Source organism: Microcebus murinus, chromosome 10 (genome assembly GCF_040939455.1).
Source record: "Microcebus murinus isolate Inina chromosome 10, M.murinus_Inina_mat1.0, whole genome shotgun sequence".
NCBI classification, from domain to species: Eukaryota; Metazoa; Chordata; class Mammalia; order Primates; family Cheirogaleidae; genus Microcebus; species Microcebus murinus.
The window spans coordinates 211447-236932 of record NC_134113.1 but is presented as its reverse complement, the minus strand read 5'-3'; the positions used below and the strand labels follow the sequence as shown (position 1 = coordinate 236932).

Genomic DNA, 25486 nt, shown 5'->3' with positions numbered 1-25486 from the left:
GACAAAGCGAGGGGTGTGAGGGTCTGCCGGGCAGAGGCAGGTCGGCTGGGAGGCTGCCACCGTGTTTATTGACGCTGCCTCTTGACCCGGGGCCTGCTGGGAAGCGGAAGGGGTCGGAGCTGACGGGGGCGCCCGCAGAGACCCCTGGGCTCCTGGTGCTGCTCTGGACTGTCTCCCCGCGTCTCAGCGGGGCCCTCCTGACACACCCCAGGCCTGCCTGCACGCAGACGGCCCACCCGGCGGAGACCTGGAGGACAGGTCCACCTTAACTGGGCGGCACTCAGGGTGGGTGCAGCTGCCACCTCTGTGCCGTGCACGGTGCCAGCCTGCCACTCCTCACACTGGGTCTGCAGCCCCGCACCATGACGCAGGGCACCTTGGAGCCGCATGGTCCCCTCTGGGGATGGGATGGGGACAGTGACGATGACTGGGACGGTGCCGTACTGGCCTTGCTGGCGCTGGCGGTGGTAGCAGCCACGGCACTGGCTTTGCGCTGGTTTGGCTCTGAGCAGGACCGGGAGGCAGCAGGACCAGCGGTGTCCACAGCCCCGGGGGACCAGCCTACGCAGGCAGGAGGAGTGGGGCCTGCACTGCACCCAAAGTCCAAGGTCAGTGGTGGCAGCAAGGGACAGAACTCAGGGCCGGAGAAGCCAGAGCTCCCAGGGCGCGGCCAGGGCAGTGCCACTGCAGCGGGAGGCAGAGGCCCAGCCGCCACAGCCCGGCTGCCGCTCCAGACGGCCCGCGAGGCGGCCAGCAGGGGGGCCTGGGGCCCGCAGCATGGCAGTGGCACCTCGGCAGGTAAAGGGAAGGAGCCTCCCAGGCCAGGCACTGCCTTCCTGGGTAGCAGCAAAGCAGCGGGGACATCCGCCCCCCTCCTGATCCACTTCACTCCTCGGAGTCCTGGCGGCGATGCGGAGGCGCAGGCCGAGGCGGGTGGCGGCAGTGTCAAGGGGCCAGCTCGCCAGGCCCCCGTCCACGCAGAGCAACAGGACACCGGCCCCTGGCAGCCCGGCGCGGGGCCCTCGGGCTCGCTGGGGAGGGGCCGCGGCGGCCGGCGGGGACAGCTGGACAGAGCCCGCCGCCCCCCAAAGCCGCGCGCTGCCGTGGTGAGCGCGTGGGACGCTGTGGATGCGGCCGCTGCCGGCCTCTGCCTGGGCTCCCCGCTGCCCCCCGGGGCGCAGGGCGTCGTGGCCCCCGACGCAGGCTGGCCCTGGGCCAGGAGGGAGGTCTTGGTCACCCGGACCTTCAGCCGGGTCCCAGGCTCCACGGGGCAGTGGCCGGGGGCGCCGTCCCAAGGGCCGGGGGCCACAGGGGTCTGCTCCCGAGAAGCTGGGGCCGACCGCTCCCCAGGCGACCACCCCTTCCTCAGCCCTGGGCCAGGTGACACGGAGACACGGGGGGACCACAGCGCCGGAGAAGGGAGGGGGTCCTGGAGAGAGGCCGAAGGGGGGGTCCCTGACCTGGGCCCCACGTGGCCTCCGGAGGGAGGGAAGCAGGCAGGGGCCTGCAGCAGCTCTGCGCGGAGCCCCACAGTTACACCCCTGCCGTGGGGCCCTGAGCCGGGTCCACCCTCCTCTTCCACGCTGGCAGCGCAGGCCTCGGGTCTCCTACCTGCACCTGAGACTCTTCCGATCCCCTATTCTTCAGACTCTTTGCCTCTGGGAGTTAGCAAGAGTCCTTCTCAGAGTGAAAATCTCAGAGTGGGGCCAGCCCTAATGTCAATCACAGCCCCAGCCCCAGCCCCAACCCCAGCCCCAGCCCCAACTCCAACCCCAGGCTCAGGCTCAGCCCCAGCCCCAACCCCAGCCCCAGCCCCAGCCCCAACCCAAACCCCAGCCCCAACCCCAACCCCAACCCCAACCTCAACCCAATCCCCAGCTCCAGCCCCAACTCCAGCCCCAACCCCAGTCCCAACCCCAGCCCCAACCCCAACCCCAACCCCAGCCCCAACCTCAACCCCAGTCCCAACCCCAACCCCAGCCCCAACCTCAACCCCAACCCCAACCTCAACCCAAGCCCCAGCCCCAGCCCCAACCCCAGCCCCAATCCCAGGCCCAACCCCAGCCCCAACCCCAGCCCCTGCTCCAACCCCGGCTCCTGCCCTAGGCTCAATGCTTGTGTCTCAGGAGCCCAGTGTGGTTCTCTCCAGGGGCTACCAGGAGGGGCAGATCTCAACGAGCTGGGGAAACCTTATTGCAATGGTTCTTAGAAGCCATCCTTTCCCCAGGCAAGAGAGGCCACAAGGGAGTTCCCCAAAGGCAGCGCCTGGGAGACCTACAGATCTTGGCACTTTCGCACACTCTGGGGACAGACAGCCCGGTTCTCCCTCTGAAGGGGCCATCCCCGGCCTTGAGGACAAGCGCAGCTCTTCAGTGGGGATGGTCTCAGAGGCAGGCGAAGGGGGCTTGGTGGAGGCTGGATGTCAGCCACCAGCAGGAAGCTCCGAGACCAATGGGGCTCCCACGCCGGGCCCTTCCCCAAGCCCAAGAGGAGAGAGAACCTGGGAGAAAAGTCTAGACTCACCGCCTCCCGCTGCAATGCCCAGGACCCCTTCGCAGCCCCCTGTGCAAAGGCAGTCTGGATGCACACCACCGCCTGCTGTGAAGGGGTACTCACAGCCCGTGCCCCGGCCACGCAAACGCAGCCTGTGTGAAATAGCCCAGGGCTCTGAACAGGAGGTCGGCCGGGCAGTCCCAGGGCAGTCCCAGGAGGTAGTGCCCGGGGAGGAGGCCAGGGCTGCAGGCAGCTCCAAGATGCTCACAGAGAAGCAGAAAGAGGCCCGAAAACTCATGGTTTTTCTGCAGAAGCCTGGGAGCTGGGGGGTGGTGCAGGGGCCCCGGCAGCTCAGCTCAAGGGCCCTGGAGCCCGGCACGGCAGCGGCTCTGCCGCGGCGGCTGGACCTGGGCAGCTGCCTGGATGTGCTGGCCTTCGCCCAGCAGCACGGGGAGCCTGGTCTGGCCCAGGAGACCTACGCCTTGATGAGCAACAACCTGCTGCGCGTGCTGGGAGACCCGCAGCTCTACCGGCAGCTGAGCGGGGCTGACCGGGAGCGAATCCTGAGCCTGCGGACGGGCCGGGGCCAGGCGGTGCTGGGCGTCCTCGTGCTGCCCAGCCTCTACCAGGTGAGCCGCTCAGGGCTCACGAGGGGCTCTCGTGGTGAGGAGGCTCCTGCGGCGGGGCCTGTGCCCCTGCCTCCTCGCATGCACCTGCACGTGTTTAACCCCCAGGAGAACACCTGGCGGCCCCTGACCCAGGTGCCCGAGGAGGCCCCGCTCCGGGGCTGCGGTCTCTGCACCATGCACAACTACCTGTTCCTGGCGGGGGGCATCCGTGGCTCCGGCGCCAAGGCCGTCTGCTCCAACCAGGTCTTCTGCTACAACCCTCTGACCGACATCTGGAGCCAGGTTCGGCCCATGCAGCAGGCCCGGGCCCAGCTCAAGCTGGTGGCCCTGGACGGGCTGCTGTATGCCATCGGGGGCGAGTGCCTGTACAGCATGGAGCGCTACGACCCCCGCACGGACTCCTGGACCTTGCGCGCCCCGCTCCCTGCGGGCACCTTCCCTGTGGCCCACGAAGCCGTGGCCTGTCGCGGGGACATCTATGTCACAGGGGGTCACCTCTTCTACCGCCTGCTCAGGTACAGCCCCGCTAAGGACGCTTGGGACGAATGCCCCTACAGCGCCAGCCACCGGCGCTCCAGCGACATAGTGGCGCTGGGAGGCTTCCTGTACCGCTTCGACCTGCTGCGCGGCGTGGGCGCCGCGGTGATGCGCTACAACACGGTGACAGGCTCCTGGAGCCGGGCCGCCTCCCTGCCCCTGCCGGCACCCGCCCCGCTGCGCTGCACTGTGCTGGGAAACACCATCTACTGCCTCAACCCCCAGGTCACCGCCACCTTCACCGTCTCTGAGGGGACTGCTCAGTTCCAGGCCAAGGAGCTGCAGCCCTTTCCTCTGGGGAGTAACGGGGTCCTCTGTCCCTTCATCCTGACTCTCCCCGGCAAGGGCCGGCTGCAGACCTCGCTGTGAGGGGCTGGCAGAGAGCCGGGATATCTGAGGGCAGGTGGGGGGCGCACAGGAGGGGGCTGAGACCAGAACTTCCTGCTGTTGTTTCTGGGACAGCTTTCCCTTTCTGTTGTGATACCTCTCCTGCCTTAAAGGCTGTCAGTTATTTCTGGAGAGCGTGCGACCCCTCTGCCCCCCAGCCCAGGCTCCTTTCTAGCACTCCCCACCTCACCCAGGCTGTTTCCGGCCCCAGTTCCTTACCTGCTGTCTTGGCTAGCTCGCCCACACCCCATCTGCGCGACTCTCCAGTGCCAGGGCCCCAGGCGCCGGGACTTGGCTTGCCAAGGAGCTCAGCTGAGCGGAGAGAGGAGATGGCTGGAAACCATTCACGCTTCTGTGCTCTGTCAAGGGGGGAGAGGGAGCAAAGACGTCCCCAGCTAACACCCTCACCTCTGGGACTTTCTGCCTGCCCTGAGGCCTTTTGGGGGCCTGGCTTGCCTCTGCCCAGGTACCAACCTCACTATCTTCCTGGGTCTGATTGGCGCTGTGGATCCTCGATGGCCCGGGACCCTTTCCTGCGAACTTGGGGTGGGTGGGTGCTGCTCTGCTGTCTGTAGCCCCTGCCCAGACCAGGCCAGGACCACTTGGGCTCACAACCCTCTGCAGCCTCCTGGGGCCTCTCCCAGCCCCTCCAGAATGCCACCCCACTGCCCACGAACCACCCTGTAACTGAGACCTGAGTTTTACCCTAGTCCTGTTCCTGTTTAGCTGTGTGGACTTGGATAAGACATTTAACTTCCCTTTTTCCTTGTCTGTAAAATGAATGCAATGGACACCTGTCACTCAGGAGAGTTGTGGGAGATAAGATCACAAGTGTGGGCACCTTGCACGGTGCTGGGGACACAGCACAATGCATAACGCGTCTCCTCCCTTCCCCAACTTTGAGACCCACTTTAGGGAGGTGAATAAATGTGACTGGACACAGCTGCCCAACCTCTGGCCTGAGTGTCCCTGTGTGGGCCTGTTTTTCTTTTTACTTCATGCTCAGCACAAATGGCGCCAAATACATGTTGGATTCACTGAAAGTGTCCGCATCTTGCACTTGTCATGTGTTGTTCACAGCACAGGACAGAAAGGGTCCTCGGGTTGTGCTTGAAAATAAGTTTATTGAGAAACAAGTACGGTGCACACGGCTGTGTATCCGGGTACCAGCTCCATCCCCCAGTGGCTCCTCCGCACAGGCCGTGGTGGCGTGGCAGCTGGGGTGGGTGGCCCGGGCTGGGCAGCGGGGCCTACTGCTTGCGCTTGGTCTCATTGAGCAGCTCCTGCCAGTTCTTCTCCATCTCCTCCTTGCAGTTGAGGAAGGCGTCCTCCAGCCGGCGCATGGACTCGGCCAGCGTGGGGTTTGTGCGTATCACCACCATGTCGTAGGCCATCCAGGTGGCCTGCACTGCAACAACCAGACAGGCCCGGTCAGGCCGCAGGGTGGGGCTGCAGCTCTGGGGCACCTGCGGGGGCCGGGGGCCTCTACTGTCATCAGCCTCCGGGGGCTGGTCCCCGAGACACCAGTCCCTCCAGGGAGAGAAACCTGGCGGGCTGCTCGTCACCGGGGCCCTAAAATTCCTCCCTACAAACACTAATAACAACATTTCTTAATCTCATGCAACTCTTAACTGCTGGATACACCAGCCCATACAGTAAAAGGCTGGAGGCCAGTCTGACATGAAATGTGGGGGAAATTAGGGGAAACCACAGGTCCTTGTCCACGTGCACTTCACAGTTAGTGGCTGCATGTGACCCCCAAGGAGTTAACACTCACTCCAGCTCACACACAGGTAGGTCTGACCACTCCCAGCCTTGCAAGGCCCCAAGCCTCAGGTTACCTCATGCTGGTGGCCTGGGACGCCTGCCCACCTCCCCCTGGGGCACCTCTGTGCTTTTGTTAAGGCCCAGACCAGGGGCTCCTCCTTTGGAAGGGTGTCCCTGAGCTTTCCCCACTACACTGATGGGCTTTTTCTCGCTCTTTCCCTGTTACAGCAACCCGAGGGCAGCAGTCCCTGGTCTGCAGGTGGGCACATGCTTCTTGTATGAACTCAGTGGAAGTATCCAGAAATCCCACCTCCACTCTTCCCTCCGTCACCTGCCCACTGGCGTGGTTCTATCCCCCACAACCACACATAGCAAAGGTCATTTCCCCTCTGCATGGCAGCTGACTGTAGTAAATACATCCCTTAAAATTACTCTTTGTTGGGCTAAAAAGTACTGGATACTTTGGAAAACTACGTCCTCAAGGTAATTAACCAAAGAGGATATAGGCAGAATGATTAATAATAAATGCACATGTCAGTCCAGGAGCGATGATTCATGCCTGTAATCCCAGCACTTTGAAAGTCCTGGGAGGAGAATCGCTTGAGGCCAGGTGTTTGAGACCAGCCTGGTCAACATAGTGAGACTCTGTCTTCACAAAAAATTTTTAAAAATTTCAGGGCATGGTGGTGCATGCCTGAAGTCCTGGCAACTTAGGAGGCTGAGGCAGGAGGATCACCTGAGCCCAGAAGTTTGAGGTTGCAGTGACCAAGGATCCCCCCACTGCACTCTAGCATGGGTGACAGAGTGAGACTCTGTCTCTAAAATAATAATAATAATAAAAAACAAATAAATGCAGACTATGTATCTATACACAACTAAGGTCACCAGTGTGGCAGACTTGAGGTTTTACACAGAGCACATCTGTTGGGTTAGGAAAAATTGTTAGAAATGGTATGTGCAGTATCTCAACAGGTAGAGTCCATACAACTGTACGGCTAGTACAGGGAGTCCTGAACTTCAGAAGCATGAGTGTCACTTAGGATACTTCTGAAAATGGGGCCCCTCCCACAACTCATAGAGGTTCTTGTCTAGTGGGTGGGGGATTGTGCCTGGAAACCTACTTTTTTTTGAAGACAGGATCTAACCCTTTGCCTGGCTATAGTGCAGTGGCGTAATCACAGCTCATTGCAACTTCAAACTACTGGGCTCAAGTGATCATCCTGCCTCAGCCTCCCGAGTAGCTGGGACTGTAGGAGTGCACCACGGTCCCCAGCTAATTTTCCTATGTTTTGTAGAGACCGAGTATTTTTTTTTTTTAATGACAATGGGAATTTAGTTATTTAATGTAACCACTAATCTAATGTCACCAACAAAATCTAAGCAGTTTTAGCACAAAAGCAGGATTATATTCAGTGGACATGCATTTATCTATACAACTTAACATTACACCAGAAAAGGAATTGAATATAAAAGTTCCCTTGATTTTTGGTAGTTTTCAAATTTCATGGCACAGATTACTAAAAAAAAAAAAAAAACCTGTAAAAACAGATTTTAAATATTTTTAATAAAATGGTAAAAAAAAATTGAATAAGCTTTTAAGTTTTCATATTGGGCTGAAGATTTAAAACATAAAGCTGGCCCCAATCTGTCAAAATTGACAGATAAATATTCACAATGACTAGACAGACTTTAGTTACAATGGTACTTGCTGGAGGTCTACTCCCTCCTATCTAAAAACCCTTTGGGGTTAATTTCTCAATGTGAACATGTATTTTTAAGTACTGCAATAATATAAACTTGGAAACACACCTAGAATCAGGACAGGGACAAAAATATAACACACAAGTCAATCGTATTTCTGACCTGTCAGCATAAAGCCTTCTAGCTCCCAAACACCCAACACTTCAATATAAAAATTAGGAAGAGTACAATGACTTTATCCTACTGGCTGGCATTCTTCTACAGAATTATCTTTCACTACCTATCAAGGCAGAGCTCAAGAGCTCCACTAACCTGCTTCTAGAATATAATTAGCAGAGCACCAAATTTATAAACTGATATGGCAACCCAAAATGTTAAACGCACTTTCCAAATGGAATCAAACCATTGTTCTATGTGCCATGTTATTCTTGAAACTTATGTGGCTACCAATAAGTAGAGACAGAGTCTTGCTCTTGCTCAGGCTGGTCTTGAACTCCTGACCTCAAGCAACCCTCCTGCCTCAGCTTCCCAATTTTCTATTTTGAAAGAGCATTTTGCCCTATTACCCAGGCTAGAGTGCAATGGTGTGATCACAGCAACCTCAGACTTCTGGGCTTAACCAATCCTCTGCCTCAGCCGTACACCATGCCCTATACGTTTTTATTTTTTTGTAGAGACAGGGTCTCACTATGTTGCCCAGGCTGGTCTTGAACTCCTAGCCTCAAGCGCTCCTCTTACCTCGGCCTCTCAAAGTACTAGGATTACAAGTGTGAGCCACTGTGCTTGGTCCAGAACCTACATCTTAACAAGCATCCTGGAACATTCTGGTGCAGGGAGTCTGCAGACTGCCCTTTTAGACAACCTGGACAGCAGGCGAAGCAGGGACCTTGGAGCCAGAGCAGAGTTTTCTTCTCAGCTGTCCAATCACTATTAACAGCTGTGTGACCTGGAACCAGTGGCTCAAACTTACTACCCTAAGTCTCCCTGTCTGTAGAAACCACATACCAATCTCAGGGCTTGCTGTGAGGATTAGATGGGGAATATATATAAACTGCCTAGCATGCACATTATAGACTGAATATTTGTGTCTCTTCTGCTCCCTGACAAATTCATATGTTGAAATCCTAACCCCCAGTGTATTGGGAGATGGGGTATTTAGGAAATGATTAGGTCCTGAGGGTTCAGACCTCATGAATGGGATCAGTACCTTATAAGAAAAGACATGACAGCATACTCTTGCTCTCTGTGAGGATATGTGAGGTTCTATGTGAGGATACAGAGAATGCCCATCTATAAACCAGGAAGAGACACCAGATCTGTTGGCACCTTGATCTTGGACTTCCCAGCCTCCAGAACTGAGAGAAACAATCGTTTGTTTTCAAGCCCTTCGGTCTACGGTGATTTGTTATAGCATCCTAAGATGTGGGGTGTTGCTGTAACAAACACCTAAAAGTGTGGAAGTGGCTTTGGTGCTGGGTACTGGGTGGAGGTGGGAAGAGTTCTGAAGTGCACGCTAGAAGAAGCTGATATTGCCATGGAGGGAGTTTTAAAGGTAATTCTGCTGAGGGCTAAGAAAGACAAGAGGAGATTTGGAGAGAACCGTACATCTCCTTAGAGAACATATAAGGAATCATGAACAGAATATTGGTAAAAATATGGACAGTAAAGGCCATTCTGATATGGCCCCAGACAAAAATGAGGAATGTGTTATTGGAAACTGCAGAAAAATTGATCCTTGTTATAAAGTAGTGAAGAACTTGGGTGAATTGTGTTCATGTTCTAGTGCTTTATAGAAGGTAGACCTTGTAGTGATTACATTGAATATTTGAGGAGATTTGTGTAAAAAAGGGAGAAAATCTTCTTATAAAATAAATAATTGAGGTTCTCAGGGCAAAGAGTTAGGGTGGATAAGAAATTAAAATTCAGGGAAAAAAACACTTCACAGAAATTAATCTCCGGTAGTTTTAGACAGCATTTGGAATTCTGAGTTTCCTAGCCCAATGAGGGGAAATAAATATGCTCAGTTTTAAAATTCAGTGATCATAAAATAAAAACAAATCCATTATTTAAAACACTTTTATCCTAAGAGAATAACTTCCTGTGGGTCTCCTTTATGAGAGGTGTGTGATATAGTGGAAAACAGAAGGTGGTTCTTCTATGTCTATAGTTGTGATCAATAGTAAAAGAAAGTTGGTAAGATAGCACCAAAGCACAGTTCAGAAAGGCAATTCAGACACCAAAACATTATTTCAAGTGCATGGCCCTCTTGTCATTTGATCCAAGGAAAAATAATTAGAATATGTAGAATAGGAAGGACTCACAACCATCAGAAAATCTTCCAGATATATATTTCTCTTGACTTTCTCATTCATTCATTTATTATTTATTGAATGCCACTTTGTGCTGGCATTTAGCAAAGTTGGCCCTGGGGACACAGCGGTTCACATGACAGACACACTCCACCCTATGAAGTGTCCATCCCAGTTGCAGCTAGAGGAGGCAGATAATAAACATACACACATTATAGATTGTGAAAGGTGCTGCAAAGGAAATAAGCAGTGTATGTTGTGACAGAGAAATGGGGTAGGAGGAGTCTCATTCTAGATACATACGTAATACAAATTTTTGTGTGTGTGTGTGTGTCTGTTTCTGGACTCTTATATTCCATTGCTCAACTTGTCTATTCCTAAGGCAATATAACACTATCGTAATTATATAGCTTTCTAGCTTAATTATATAGTTTTGTAATAAATTTTGCTAATTACAGGGTAAACTTCTTGTCCTCATTTGTATTCCTCAGAAGTATCTTAGCTATTTTTGACTCTTAGGTCTCTTGTGAATGTTTTAGAATCAACCTGTCAAGTTCCATGAAAAACCCTAATCGAATTGTGATCAGAACTACTTGGATGGAAGCTGTGAAGAAGTGACACACTTTTTTTTTTTTTTTTTTTTTGAGACAGAGTCTCACTTTGTTGCCCAGGCTAGAGTGAGTGCCGTGGCATTAGCCTAGCTCACAGCAACCTCAATCTCCTGGGCTCAAGCAATCCTCCTGCCTCAGCCTCCCGAGTAGTTGGTACTACAGGCATGCGCCACCATGCCTGGCTAATTTTTTCTATATATTTTTAGTTGGCCAATTAACTTATTTCTATTTTTAGTACAGATGGGGTCTCGTTCTTGCTCAGGCTGGTTTTGAACTCCTGACCTTGAGCAATCCGCCTGCCTTGGCCTCCCAGAGTGCTAGGATTACAGGTGTGAGCCACTGTGCCTGGCCGAACTGACACACTTTTACATTAAGCCTTCCTATTCATGAATGTAGCTATAGTTTCATCAATTTTTATCTTTAATATCTTTTAGTCAGGTTTTGTAATTTTCTGTATAAAGGCCTTGGACATTTCTTATTAAATGTTTTTTGAGGTAATCTATAGATTTTTTTTGTGTGTGTGTATGTGTGTGTGTGTGTATTACTGTTATTATTGTAAATGGTGCCTTTAAAAAATATGTGTTCTATTTCTTTGCTGCTAATATATAAAAATGCAATTAACTTTTGTATATTGATCTTATATCCAGCCATCTCACTAAACTTTATTATTTTCAATCATTTGTATCTTAGATGTTCTACATAGATGTGAAGTCAACCTCCAAAGTGGTCCCCAGTAGTCCCTGCCTCTTGGTAGTCACTCCCTTGTGTAGTCCTCTCTCATATAGCACCAGAGTTGATCCATGTGACTAGTAGAACGTGGCAGAAGTGATGATATATCACTTCTGAGATTTGCTCTGAGGGAAATTTTGTCATGCCATATAGAAAGCCACCTGACAACTGCTACTTCAGTTTGGAAGCAGATTCCTTAGGCCCCAGACAAGTATTTGGAGACTGAAGCCATAGCTGATAGTTTGACTACAACCTTATGAGAACCATATTCAGAACCTCTTCCAGATTCCTGACCCTCAGAAACTGTGTGATAATGTTTCCAATTTTAAGCTTCCAAGTTTTGGTTAATTTGTTATATGGTGATAGATAACAAATACAAGTTTTGGTACTGGGAGTGTGATGCTGTCAGAACAAAAACCTAAAATGTGGGAGTGGCTTTGGAATGGGGCAATGAGTGAAAATTGGAAAAGCTGTAAGGACTTTGAGGAAAGCATTAGTGAAAGTTTAAAGTTCCTTGAACACATTGTTCATAAAATTTTGAACTTTATGGAGGCTGCCAATAAGAGCTTAAAGAAAAGTGAGGAAAATCTTATTGGGAGCTGGAGGAGAGGGGATCTTTGTTATATAGAGGCAGAAAGTTTAGCAACACTGTCATAAGAAGTAATTTGGGCTCATGCCTGTAATCCTAGCACTCTGGGAGGCCGAGGTGGGCGGATCCCTCGAGGTCGGGAGTTCAAAACCAGCTGGAGCGAGACCCAGTCTCTACTAAAAACAGAAAGAAATTAATTAACCAACTAAAAATATATATAGAAAAAATTAGCCGGGCATGGTGGCACATGCCTGTAGTTCCAGCTACTCGGGAGGCTGAGGCGGGAGGATTGCTTGAGCCCAGGAGTCTGAGGTTGCTGTGAGCTAGGCTGACGCCACGGCACTCACTCTAGCCTGGGCAACAGAGTGAGACTCTGTCTCAAAAAAAAAAAAAAAAAAAAAGAAGTAATTTGGAAGGTAGAAAGTGTATCTAATGAACTGTTTATTAGGATTTACCTACATGTTTAACATTTTATTTGTTCTCCATTACCCTGTGATTTCAAGTCTTCTTTTTGGGATCACATTCCTTTTACTTGGAGCAATTCTTAGAATTCCTTTAAAGCAGGTCTTTTTGTGATAAATAATATCAGTTTTGTTCATCTGCAAACGTCTTTATTTTGCCATCATTATTGAAGGATGCATATTTTTTTCTGGATGCATAATTCTGGTGTGGAGGCTAAAGCAACTCCATCTTTGATGCTAACCCACCATGTGGACTTCTGATTAAACCCTGTTCTGGGACTGCCTCTAAGATTTCTACTGCTCCTGTTAATCCTGCCTTTAGATCAGAATAACCCTGACCATAAATCCTGCCCTTAGGCAGATTCATACAGCATTCTTGCCTTTTTCTGTGGGGTCAACTTCAATTGTCCTACACATTCCTTCCCAATGGTATATAAGCCCTAGATTTGGCAGGTAATTGTTCAGGGATCCACCATCTTGTCTCATCTCGCTGCCGCCTAAGCCGTGGATTCTGCTTGTAAATCTCTATGAAATGTTTCTTTCTTTCCCTTTTCTTTTCTTGTTTCCTTCTCCTTCTCCTTCCCTCCTTCCTTTCTTTCTTTCTTTCTTTCTTTCTTTCTTTCTTTCTTTCTTTCTTTCTTTCTTTCTTTCTTTCTTTCTTTCTTTCTTTCTTTCTTTCTTTCTTTCTTTCTTTCTTTCTTTCTCTTTTCTCCCCCCCCCCTCTCTCTCTCTCTCTTTCTCTCTTTCTTCCTTTCTTTTTTTTTTTTTTTGAGACAGAGTCTCACTTTGTTGCCCAGGCTAGAGTAAGTGCCGTGGCGTCAGCCTAGCTCACAGCAACCTCAATCTCCTGGCTCAAGCAATCCTCCTGCTTCAGCCTCCCGAGTAGCTGGGACTACAGGCATGCACCACCATGCCCGGCTAATTTTTTGTATATATATTTTTAGTTGGTCAATTAATTTATTTCTATTTTTAGTAGAGACGGGGTCTCGCTCAGGCTGGTTTCGAACTCCTGACCTTGAGCAATCCGCCCGCCTCGGCCTCCCAAAGTGCTAGGATTACAAGCGTGAGCCACCACGCCCGGCCTTCCTTTCTTTTTTTGAGACAGAGTCTTGTTCTGTCACCCAGGCTAGAGTGCAGTGGTATCACCATAGCTCACTGCAACCTCAAACACCCAGGCTCAAGCTATCCTCCTGCCTAAGCCTCTCCAATACCTGGAACTATAGGCAGAAGCCACTGAGTTCAGCCAGAGCTAATATATATTGTATGGTGAAGAAAGTCTTCACTTAAATATTTATTTTAACTGAAGAATTTCTTCAGTTCTGCTTCAGCTTAAATTCTTAAGTAAAATTAAATGCAATACTCTTTATTTTAAAAGTATCTTGTATGGTATGAAATCATTTTAATGAAAGCTTATCTTTCAAAAAAATTATCCTTCTTTGCTAATAGTACAAGGAAAAAAAAGTTATCCTTCCATGTATCCCTCCATTGGTCCATCACTCTATTTTTGCATATACAGAGACTTGAAATAATGTCCATCCATGTTAACAATAGTTAACTCTGGGAGGCTGGATTTTGATGATTTTCAAGTTTCTTCATATTTTTCTGTTTTGATTACATTTTACTTTGATTAAATTTTTAAAATAAACATGCAACATTTATTTTTATTTTATTTCAAATATATATTTTTTTAGAGACAGGGTCTCACTGTGTTTTCCAGGCTAAAATGCAGTGGTGTAATCATAGCTCACTGTAACCTCCCACTCCTGGGCTTAAGTGATCCTTCCTGCCTCAGCCTCCAGAGTACCTAGTACTATAGGTGCATGCCACTATGCCCAGCTGATTTTTTAACTTCTGGTAGAGACGGGGGTCTCACTATGTTGCCTAGACTGGTCTCAAAAAGCAATCCTCCCACCTTGGCCTCCCAGAGCAATATTTCTTTTAAAAATCATTATTATTTATTTAATAATTATAAACTTAATTATTACATTTAGAATTATTAAAATGCTAATGCTCCCACCTGAAAAATTCTCCTAGATATAGTAGCATGCTAATAAATGAGAAAATATTGATAAAATGGATAATTTGGGAAGAAGTATGAAATATCCAAATTGGCATAATCTTAACAAAGCAATAATCAAAGAAAAAATTGAAAAAGTTATTAAAAATTATCTCTAATGGCCTAGCCATTGAAGTATTCAAAATATTCAAGAAACAGTTGTTTCCAAATACTATACTTATAATTTCAGAATATAGAAAAACACAGAAGACTCTGGAGGTTGAATAGACTGAGACATTACTATAGTTTCACCAATTACCTTTGAGCAAGTTATTTAAGCTCTCTAAGCTCTAGTTTCGTCATCTGTAAATGGAGGTAATAATATCCCTCCTAGGTCTGTCATGAGGAACAAATGGGATAGTGTATATAAAGCAGGTGGTAAAGAGATCAACACACGGTAAATAATAAACATGAGCTATTATTACTATCATTAATAACAGCATGAGGATAGTACTAAATACCCAAGAATCTACAGCCTTCCTGTATACTAGTATTAATTATTTAGCAAATAAAATAGAAAAACATCCATCCATGTAAAATAAGAACAAAACCACAGAAAAAGTAAATGTATTTAGAAATTTATAGAAAAATATTATAAAATCCTTTTGAGACATCTTAATGAATATCTGAATAAGTAGAGAGACATACCATATTCCCGAATGAGGACATTTAATGTTAGATAGATATTCTTCCCATATTAATGTGGAGATTTAACACAATTCTAAATAAAGTATTAAATAAATGAATTTATTGTTCATCTGAGAGAACAGGCATGTGATAAAAGCTAAAAAACATAAGAAAGAAGAACGATGAGAGGAAACTTCCTGATTAATAACAATGAAAATAGTGTGATACTCCTTAAACCTGACACATTATGAAAGAGAATAGCTATCTCTGCTCTACTATATGTAAGAACTTCACAAGTAATAAATAAATCATTTGCAAACTAATGTGATAGGATGAGATGGAGTTTTGGAGGTAAAACACAAAGTAGAACCTTTCCTTGAGCCTGAGGAATTTTGCATTCTCCAGGCTCATTCGCATGAGGCATATAGCAACTAACCTTGTGCGAGGAAATTGTCCTAGGCCATGCCTGGACTTAAGTTTGGGAGAACAGAAAGAGAACTTTAAGCCTTGGAGTCAAGAGGATTTTGCCTATTAATAATGCTTGAAATGTGTGTGTGTGTTTATTTATTTATTGTTATATTAGTTGGTGATTGCTTCCTTGCTGTGGTCACTGGAAGAACTAGACAAAGGCCTTTCTTTTTCTTTTCGTTTCTTTTCTTTTCTTTCTTTATTTTTTTTGAGACAGAGTCTCACTCTGTTGCCCAGGCTAGAATGGCGTGGCATCAGCCTAGCTCACAGCAACCTCAAACTCCTGGGCTCAAGCAATCCTCCTGCCTCGGCCTCCCAGAGTGCTAGGATTACAGGCGTGAGCCACCATGCTTGGCCCCTCAGCCATTTCTAATGAAGGTGCATCTCTATTCAACTCTGTATTCCTAGAATGGCACACAGAAGAAACTCAGTAAATGCTGTTAAACAAGTGAATGTATAATTAGATTGAAAGAATTATATAGCTTGTAGTGGAAAATTATATATACGAGGTCTGTCTGGAAGGTATCTAGTGATTGTTTTTTATTTCAGACAGAGTCTCACTCTGTTGCCCTGGCTAGAGTGCCATAGCATCAGCCTAGCTCACAGCAACCTCAAACTCCTGGGTCTTGCTCTCGCTCAGGCTGGTTTTGAACTCCTTGGACCTTGAGCGATCCACCCACCTCAGCGTCCCAGAGTGCTAGGATTACAGGCATGAATGAGCCACCGCGCCCAGCCAATGATTGTTCATGTAGTGAGAATGGTTTGCGTGACACCGATGTAACCTGGCAGCCAAGGAGAGTGGACTGGAATGCACACCCGTGAACAATGACACCTTCACTATCCTAGTCAGTGGGGCGCTAGGCGCTGTGGAGTGAGCGTGTGCACTGTGTGGCCGTTGCATTCAAATGACTGAGCAAGTAGAGCAAGGATTCTGCATCAAATTTTGCATTAAGCTTGAACACTCCTCCATGGACACTATTCAGATGATTCAGAAGGCTTTCTGGATAATGCAATGAGTGCAGTGCAAATAAAAGTGTGGCACAAATGCTTCAAAAATGGTCAAGAATCTGTTGAAAGTGATCCACGTTCTGGAAGGCCTGCAACAAGCAGAACACCTGAGAATGTTGAGCGTATACAGGCTGCCATCAACAAAGACCAGCGACTGACAGTGCGAGAACTAGAAGCTGATCTGGGGATTCCAAAAACTACTGTGTCCGAGATTTTGACGCAGGATCTTGGCATGAAACGTGTCCTGGCAAAAGGGTCCCGCGGCTTCTGCTACCAGAGCAGAAGGAACATCGTGCTGCATTTGCTAATGACTTGCTTCAAACCATTACCAATGAGCCAGACTTCCTCCAGAAGGTAATAACTGGAGACGAATCGTGGGTCAGCTAGGATCCGGAAACCAAGGCACAGTGGTTCCAGTGGAAGTTGCCTGGTTCTCCACGCCCGAGGAAGGCTCGGCAAAGTCACAGCAAGATCAAGACCATCCTAACTGTGTTTTTTGATTGGAAAGGTGCTGTCCATCATGAGTACGCTCCTCCAGGCCAAACAGTTAATAAGGAGTATTGCCTCAGTGTTTTCCTTGGTTGAGAGATGCAATGTGAGGAAAACAGCTGTTGCTGTGGACAACTGGTGATTGGCAGCTTCCTCACAACAATGCACCACCCACGCATCACTTCTCATGCAGTTTTTTGGTGAAACATCAAATTACCCAGGTGATTCAGGCCCCCTACAGCCCATATTTGGCACCCTCCAACTTCTGGCCTTTCCCAAAACTAAAATCACCTTTGAAGTGGAAGAGATTTCAGACTGTAGATGAGATTCAGGAAAATAAGACAGCTGATGGTGACTCCAACACAGGATTTTGTAGAGTGTTTTAAACAGTGGAAGAGACACTGGGAAAACTGTGTTGAGGTCCCAAGGTACCTACTTTGAAGAGGACTGAGGCGTCATTGTCCTATGTACAGTGCTTCTTGTAGCTTCTTCAATAAATGTCTCTATTTTTCATATTACATGGCTGGATACTTTCTGGCAGACCTCATATATATATATATATATATATATATATATATATATATATATATTTATATATATTTTTTTTTTTTTTTGAGACAGAGTCTCACTTTGTTGCCCAGGCTAGAGTGAGTGCCATGGCGTCAGCCTCGCTCACAGCAACCTCAATCTCCTGGGCTCAAGCAATCCTCCTGCCTCAGCCTCCCGAGTAGCTGGGACTACAGGCATGTGCCACCATGCCGGGCCAATTTTTTGTATATATATTTTTAGTTGGTCAATTAATTTCTTTCTATTTTTGGTAGAGACGGGGTCTCGCTCAGGCTGGTTTTGAACTCCTGACCTTGAGCAATCCGCCTGCCTTGGCCTCCCAAAGTGCTAGGATTACAGGCGTGAGCCACCGCGCCCAGCCTATTCTTTAATATATATTAATATAAAAACACATAGGCCGGGCGTGGTGGCTCACGCCTGTAATCCTAGCACTCTGGGAGGCCGAGGCGGGCGGATTGCTCCAGGTCAGGAGTTCAAAACCAGCCTGAGCAAGAGCGAGACCTCATCTCTGTTATAAATAAAAAAGAAATTAATTGGCCAACTAATATACATAGAAAAAATTAGCCGGGCATGGTGGTGCATGCCTGTAGTCCCAGCTACTCGGGAGGCTGAGGCAGGAGGATCATTTGAGCCCAGGAGTTTGAGGTTGCTATGAGCTAGGCTGACGCTATGGCACTCACTCTAGCCTGGCAACAAAGTGAGACTCTGTTTCAAAAAAATAAATAAATAAATAAATAAAATAAAAATAAAAACACATAAAGACTTGGCACAGTAGCTCACACCTGTAATCCTAGCACTTTGGGAGGCCAAGTTGGGAGGATCATTTGAGGTCAAGAGTTTGAGACCAGCCTGAGCAACACAGTGAGACCCTGTCCCTATAAAAAATAGAATAATTAGCCAGGTGTGGTAGCGTGTGCCTATAGTCCCAGCTACTTGGGAGGCTGAGGCAGGAGGATCACTTGAGCCCAGGAGTTGGAGGTTGCAGTAAGCTATGATGACACCATTGTACTCTAGCCCAGTTCAGAGTGAGACCCTATCTCAAAAAATGAAAATAAATAAATGAATATAAAAACCTTCAAATACATAAGCAAAAAATTGCAAACATTTCTAAGTAGAAATTTTCTAAATCCTGTAATAAATATAATAAATGAAAATTATTTGCAAACAAATAATGTCCCCCAAAATAGTTTGTTTTATTTGAGTAGCATATGCATGCTTCCTAAAATTTGTTTTACGTTATTATTTTCACTGGCAAAACTTAGGCTCACAAATTGCAAGAATTACACATATTCTGAATTAGTAGATAAAATAAAAGTAATGATAGTGGTGTTGCTATCACTCCTAAATTGAGGTATGCTGAATAAAACAACAAAATAACATTCCTTTCCAAAAATGGAGAAAGTTGCTCAATCCCATTGTTGCCTTATTTCACTAAGCTGTACCTCCCATTTCAGTACCTCACCAGTCTTGGCACTACTACTCTTAACACTTTTTATTCAAACAATTCACAGAAAGCATGTTCCAGCCGGGCACGGTGGCTCACGTCAGTAATCCTAGCACTCTGGGAGGCTGAGGTGGGCGGATTGCTCCAGGTCAGGAGTTCGAAACCAGCCTGAGCAAGAGCGAGACCCCCGTCTCTACTATAAATAGAAAGAAATTAATTGGCCAACTAATATATATAGAAAAAATCAGCTGGGCATGGTGGTGCATGCCTGTAGTCCCAGCTACTTGGGAGGCTGAGGCAGAAGGATAGCTTGAGCCCAGGAGATTGAGGTTGCTGTGAGCTAGGCTGACCCACAGCACTCACTCTAGCCTGGGCAACGAAGTGAGACTCTGTCTCAAAAAAAAAAAAAAAAGAAAAGAAAAAAAGAAAGCCTGTTCCAATTCTGTTCACAGGGGTCATATTCACCTGGGTTTGTTGTTTGCTGAGCATGTGAGCATACATCTGGTACTGTGCCAGTTACAAAATAGGTCACAAGTCACTATTTCTGCCCTCAAGAAGATAACAGTCCAGTTGCAGAAATAAGATGCAAACAGACATAAAATAATCAGAAAACAATTCAAGGCAACATTCAGTGTTTAAGTGTCAAATTTTGTGGTACAGTAGTTATGGTGGCTCACACCTGTAATCCTAGCACTATGGGAGGCTGAGATAGAAGGATTGCTTGAGGCCAGAAGTTTGAGACCAGCCTGAGCAAGAGACCCTGTCTCTACAAAAAATAGAAAAAAATTAGCCTGACATAGTGGTGTGCACCTGTCGTCCCAGCTACTGGGGAGGTTAAGATAGAAGAATCACTTGAGCCTAGGAGTTTGAGGTTGCAGTGAGCTCTGATGATGCCCCTGCACTCTAGCTGGGGCAACAAAGCCCTGTCTCAAAACAAAACAAAACAAAACAAAATGAAGAAACCAAAACAAAACAAGAAGGCATTTGATGTGAGCTCAGAAGTTTAAGAAAAATTTGAGCTATTGGAAAGAAGGGGAAGGCACCATGCCTGAAAAGACATCCTACCTGAGATTTTCTCCATCTCTTCCAATAGCTTCTCCAAGTCCTTATTCAGGTCTGATAGCATTTTCAGCATGTTGTCGTAGTTTCTTTCCCCAGGATCAGAATCAGCCATCTAGGTGGTACACAGAAAGAAGCTGCCATGAGACAGACTCATGTTTTAATTTCAGCTCCACTGTTCACATCTGGGTGATTCCTCCAAATAATTCTTTTCCCATCTCTTAGATTCCAACACCACTTACCCCACAGGGCTGTTGTAAAGGTTAAATGAGAACGTGTATGAAGGGCCCAACATAATATTTGGCACATATCACTCATCCTTCCCCTTTCTTTGTTCCTTGTTATACAGAACTTCTACAAATTACAAAAAAATTATTGTCCAGCTGAGGGCTGGAAGGGTTAAAGTGGAAGACATTGTCATCATCATGAGGGAAAAAGGTCTTGCCATAATGGTGACACAATAGTGGAATTTCTTTTGGCAAAACTGTATTGAGTACCTACTAAAATGCAAACTGTTGTGCTGCTATGGTAAGAAGCTACAATCCCTGCCCCTAAGGAATTTCTAGCGTAATACTGGAAGTAAGTCATACACATACCATATGACAAACCAGAATACAAACGATACCAAAGTAAATACCTGAACAGCACTTAATATGCTAAATATGGCTACGAAATTATGGGAGCCTGGAAGAGGGGAAGTTTAATTTTTTTTTTTTTTTTTGAGACAGAGTCTCACTGTGTTGCCCAGGCTAGAGTGCTGTGGCATCAGCCTAGCTCACAGCAACCTCAAACTCCTGGGCTCAAGCGATCCTTCTGTCTCAGCCTCCTGAGTAGCTGGGACTACAGGCATGTGCCACCATGCCCAGCTGATTTTTTCTATACATATTTTTAGCTGGCCAATTAACTTCTTTCTGTATTTAGTAGAGACGGGGGTCTCGCTCTTGCTCAGGCTGGTTTTGAACTCCTGACCTTGAGTGATCCAGCCGCCTCAGGCTCCCAGTGTGCTAGGATTACAGGCGTGAGCCACCGCACCTGGCCTGAAGTTTAATTTTAAAATATGAAATGATTCACAAATTTGCAGATGGAAAAAATTATAATCAAATTAGTTTTCTAGAAGGACTCTCTTGGACATTAGAGGCAGTATTCCATTATGGACAGTACTAGCTGTAGAGTAGAACTTCTTGGGTTCAAATCTTGGCTCCACTCCATATTAGCTGTTTTACCTTTGGCAACCCACTTATCTTCTTGATAATAATTTTTTTGTCATTTTTAAAAGGGAATTATTAATAGTACCTATATCTTATAGGGTTTTGTGAAGATTAAATGATATAAATTATATACTGTTAGTACAATATCTACCATAATAAGCACTTAGTAAATCATACCTATTGTTACTTAAAATATTGAACTCTAAATCACTTCAGATCCTTCCCTGTTATTAATATACATTAATTCATTCCATTAATATTTGATGCTCACTGACTTACCTACAAGGCACTGGGCTAGGTGGGATGGGAGAATAGATTTTTTTTTTTTTTTTTTTGAGACAGAGTCTCACTTTGTTGCCCAGGCTAGAGTGAGTGCCGTGGCGTCAGCCTAGCTCACAGCAACCTCAAACTCCTGGGCTCAAGCAACCCTCCTGCCTCAGCCTCCCAAGTAGCTGGAACTACAGGCATGTGCCACCATGCCCAGCTAATTTTTTCTCTCTATATATATATATTACTTGGACAATTAATTTATTTCTATTTATAGTAGAGGTCTCGTTCTTGCTCAGGCTGGTTTCAAACTCCTGACCTCGAGCAATCTGCCCACCTCGGCCTCCCAGAGTGCTAGGATTACAGGCGTGAGCCACCTCGCCCGGCCGGGAGAATAGATTAATAAGGCTGTATGAGTGGTCAGGGAGCTTTCAGCCTCACGAAGGTGAAGGAATGAGCCAGGTGACCATAAAACAGGGAGGGATGGGCCACAGATGTGAGGTACTGTACTCACTATACGTGTGGACATGTATGGAAAGCCTTCCTGGCCTTTGCTGCAGAGTTAGAGGCCTCCATTCGGTCCTCCTGTGGCTCCCTGGGCCTCCTTCACCATGGTGCCTCTCAGCTAGAGTCTACCTCCACAAGTAGACTATGAAGTTCTGGGGAGCAGGGGCTATCTTTTCAAGGCATTATTCCTAGTGTTCAGCTCAGGGCTAGGAAAATAGCAAGTGCTCAATGTTGGCTGAATAAAAGAAAGAAGGAACGACTACCGTAAAGCTCTAATTCTGAAAGATCTCCCTCCCACCCTCCCCGTTAAGGGCAGGAATTCTGATGGAGGAGCAGAGGGTCCTCCAGCAGACCTGAGAGTTAGATCTGAGAACTAGGGTGCAGGGGCAGGGTGTATGGTCTTTTGGGATCAGTCAATGAGCTAATCCTGTGGGCATGGCGCCATTCCACATTCATGGACCCCGTCCTTTCTGCTGGCCTTACTTTCTTTTGGTAAGGAGGAATAGTTTTCTAAGAGCAAGTGTGGAGGTACAGACAGGGGGCAGGGCAGGGGCGGTACAAAGAGTACCAGGTACACGGAGTTTGAGTCGGGGAGCCCTCTTGGAATGAGAAATGTGAGGGGACATGAAGGGCACCTGGCTCAGCTATTTGCTCCTCTGTGAAGGGTGAGGGTCTGCAGGTGTGTGCAGTGCGGTAACAGAATGCACGTGGGATGCTCAGGCAGGAGGGTGCTGGAGTTAGAGGGCACCCAGGGTCTGGGCATGGTCCTGGCGTACAGGTGTCAGGGAACTGAGGTGGTGTATGGAGTCCAGGTGTCCAGGTGTGGGGGGTGAAGGGTAAGAGGTGCAAGGTGTGTGGAGCTCAGGATTAGCATGTATGGTATGAGAAGACTGAGGGGCGGGGTGTGGGGTGAGAAGGTTAAGGTGAAGGGTGAGGGGTGAGAAGGCTGAGGTGACGGGTCAGGGGTGAGGGATCGGGGTTAGGAAACTGAGGTGAGGGGTGAGGGGTCGGGGGGGGGTAGCGGTGAGGAGGCTGAGGTGAGGGTTGTGGGGTGAGGAGACTGAGGTGAAGGGTGAGGGGTCGGGGTGAGGAGACTGAAGTGAGGGGTCGGCCTGTAGCCCCTATTGCGCGGTGTTGGGTGCTGCGGGGACACTGTGACAGGGTCCAGGCGGAATCTGGGGCTCAGGGTTCGCCGGAGGCTCAGGCACCCCGCGGGCAGGACCGGCTCACCTCCCGCTCGGCCTGCGCTCGAGTCCCGCTCTGCTGCCCCCAGCGGCCGGCAGAAGCATGAGGCGGCTGCTCGGGAACGACGCCCCGCCTCTTTCCGTTACCAGACCCGCCCCCGGTAATGGTCTCTCGCCCTCATTGGCTGGTCTGTGGAGCGGAAGGGGCGGAGCCTCTCCGCGGCCCGCAGGTGGACTTCCGGGTCCCTGGCGGACCTAGGGCCTCGGTTGACTAGGGCCGGAGCCTGATGGAGACTAGTTGCAGAGATCAGGGGGGGCCGGGCTGCTCCTGACCTGGCCACAGAGCCCTGGTTCCTGACCGGTATGTTCCCCCCGTGGCTTCTTCCTGAGCTGAAGGACCCGTGCGCGGGCCCTGTGTCTGACGGCTGTGTCCTCAGTGTCAGGACGGCACTGGACACGAACGTGCTGTTAATAGTAGACATTTGTTGAGCGAGTCGCTGGTTGCCCGGATATTTCCAGTGTCACGACTGCCAGGCCATGGCGGCGCCGGCTGTCAGGAAGCCCACAGATACCAGGCTGGTCTGTCCAGGCCCTTGTGCACTGACACCAGCTGATTGCCACCACATGTCTCCTCCACATCCCGGACACACCGCCGGACTGCACTTCCCGGCTTCCTCGCGACTGAGAGGTGCTCTGTAGCCCTTGGAGGCCAGGCCCGTCAGAGCCTCCCGCAAGAGGCTGTCTGTCTCTCTCCCCCCAGGCAGCTTGGGGGCCAGCTGCTGAGGGCGGGGCTCCTGTCACCTCGGTCCTTGAGTAACGGTGCAGAGCCCCCATCTCAGCCAGCTGCATTTGACGTGAGCAACAATTAAACTTCTACTGGGGTTAAGGGTTAAAGCCATTGAGATTTCAGGCTTTATTTGTTATGGCTGCTAACCTTAATTAGTGCAGATCTGCAGGCATAGGGAAGCTTATTTGGGTCTGGTGGGTTGCCACCTGAGGTTTATACCCTGGTTTAGTATTATCGTTCCTCATTTCACTTATTTGAACCAAGACAGATTTTAAAAACTTTAATGACTGAATTTCAACATTAATTACAAGCCAGCTTGTTGGAAACTGTTTACTGCTCTCCCAGGACGGACTGAGCTGATGTCCCCAGGTTACCAAAATCCAGACACTTTCCCAGAGGAGGTTACACAGGCACCCTAAGAGGCAGAGAACTGGGAGAATACTTTTGGAAGCTCAAGAAAGCTCTGATACGAAATGTAACATTTTGCGAGCATAGGTGTACTTTTATAAGCTCAAGAAGACTCAAAAGAGGTTAGGAGCCTCTGCCCTAGGGATCCTCACATTGCTTTCAAGGTTTTTAACTACCTTCAAAACTGTTACAAGGAGCCTAAATCTCTCCTTAGCCTTTAATTTATATTTTCAAGAGTCTAGGAGACATTTTTACAGGTATTTCTTTCTTTCTTTTAGAGGCAAGGTCTTGCTCTGTCACCCAAGCTGGAGTTCAGTGGCTGATCATGGCTCACGTAATCCTCCTGCCTCAGCCTGCCAAAGTGCTGGGACTACAGGTGTGAGCCATTGTGCCTTGCCATAACAGATATTTCTTATAGGCAAGTCAAATTCACTATTTAAAAATCTAATTTAATCGCCCCAAATAGAAAATGTGAATTATCTTTGACGCTTCCCTATCAGGGTTCCCAGTCCTATCTCAGCACCCTAATTCTCCATTCCTATGGCACTGTCTTAGTTTAAGTCCCTCAATTTCCCCAACTCCACCACCACCACACTACCCCAGGGCAGGTCTCCTTGTTTCTGCCTTTACTGCAACCTATTTTGTTCTAATACCTGGTTAGCCATACTGATCCTGTTAAAATTAGGACAGATTATGTCACCCTCTGCTCAAACTCCAGTGGCTTCTGCCATCATTTAGAGAAGCCAGAGTCTGGCCTGCGAGGCTCTTGCCACCCTGTTCTGACCCCTCCTGCCATTCCCCTTCCTGACTACAGCAGGCACAGGCCCTTCTGTGCTGATCTTCCATCACAGCAGGCACCTCCCTCTTCAAGGTTTTGGCTCTTGCTGTCCCCTCAGCCAGGAATACTCTGTCCTTAGGTATGGTTTGCTCCCTCATCTCCTCCAGGTCTGTAGTCAAGTGACCCCACTCAGGAAGGGCTGCCTTTGCCACTGTCTGAATTTGCTACCTACTCCTCCATTTGTCTCTCCCCTTGTTTACTTTTCTCCTCAGCACTTGTCACAATCTGACTATGTAATTTACACATTCTTCTTGGTCATTGTCTATATCTCCCTTACTAGACTCTAAGCCCCACAAGAAGGAATTGTGTTTGCCGGTTCTGTTCCCTGCTATTCCAGTGCCTTGCACACTGCAGGC

The 25486-nt window shown here is 48.2% G+C and overlaps 2 protein-coding genes across 4 annotated transcripts; one reads left to right on the top strand and one right to left on the bottom strand.

The window, feature by feature from the left end:
- Positions 1-362: 362 nt before the first annotated feature.
- On the top strand, positions 363-4028 carry KLHDC7B (kelch domain containing 7B). Its single transcript, XM_076006788.1, has 2 exons — positions 363-1380; positions 1447-4028. The coding sequence occupies exons 1-2, from the start codon at positions 363-365 to the stop codon at positions 4026-4028; spliced, it is 3600 nt and encodes a 1199-aa protein (XP_075862903.1).
- Positions 4029-5150: 1122 nt separating this feature from the next.
- Positions 5151-23514, bottom strand: SYCE3 (synaptonemal complex central element protein 3). Of its 3 annotated transcripts, XM_076006875.1 has the most exons (4): positions 23144-23287; positions 21921-22148; positions 19938-20046; positions 5151-5454 (listed from the first exon to the last, which is right to left on the bottom strand). In XM_076006875.1, the coding sequence occupies exons 2-4, from the start codon at positions 21933-21935 to the stop codon at positions 5297-5299; spliced, it is 282 nt and encodes a 93-aa protein (XP_075862990.1). In that variant the 5' UTR covers positions 21936-22148; positions 23144-23287; the 3' UTR covers positions 5151-5296. The 3 variants fall into 3 exon arrangements, with proteins under 3 accessions (XP_075862990.1, XP_075862991.1, XP_012644969.1); XM_076006876.1 differs by lacking the exons at positions 21921-22148; positions 23144-23287 and adding an exon at positions 23431-23514; XM_012789515.3 differs by lacking the exon at positions 21921-22148 and having other exon boundaries at positions 23144-23286.
- Positions 23515-25486: the final 1972 nt, after the last annotated feature.

Coding starts and splice junctions, on each gene's coding strand:
- KLHDC7B (XM_076006788.1), top strand. CDS start 363: ATGACGCAGGGCACCTTGGAGCCGCATGGTCCCCTCTGGGGATGGGAT. Junction 1,381..1,446: donor CTTCCTCAGCCCTGGGCCAG/GTGACACGGAGA, acceptor GAGAGGCCGAAG/GGGGGGTCCCTGACCTGGGC.
- SYCE3 (XM_076006875.1), bottom strand. Junction 5,455..19,937: donor AGAGATGGAGAAAATCTCAG/GTAGGATGTCTT, acceptor TGGTTGTTGCAG/TGCAGGCCACCTGGATGGCC.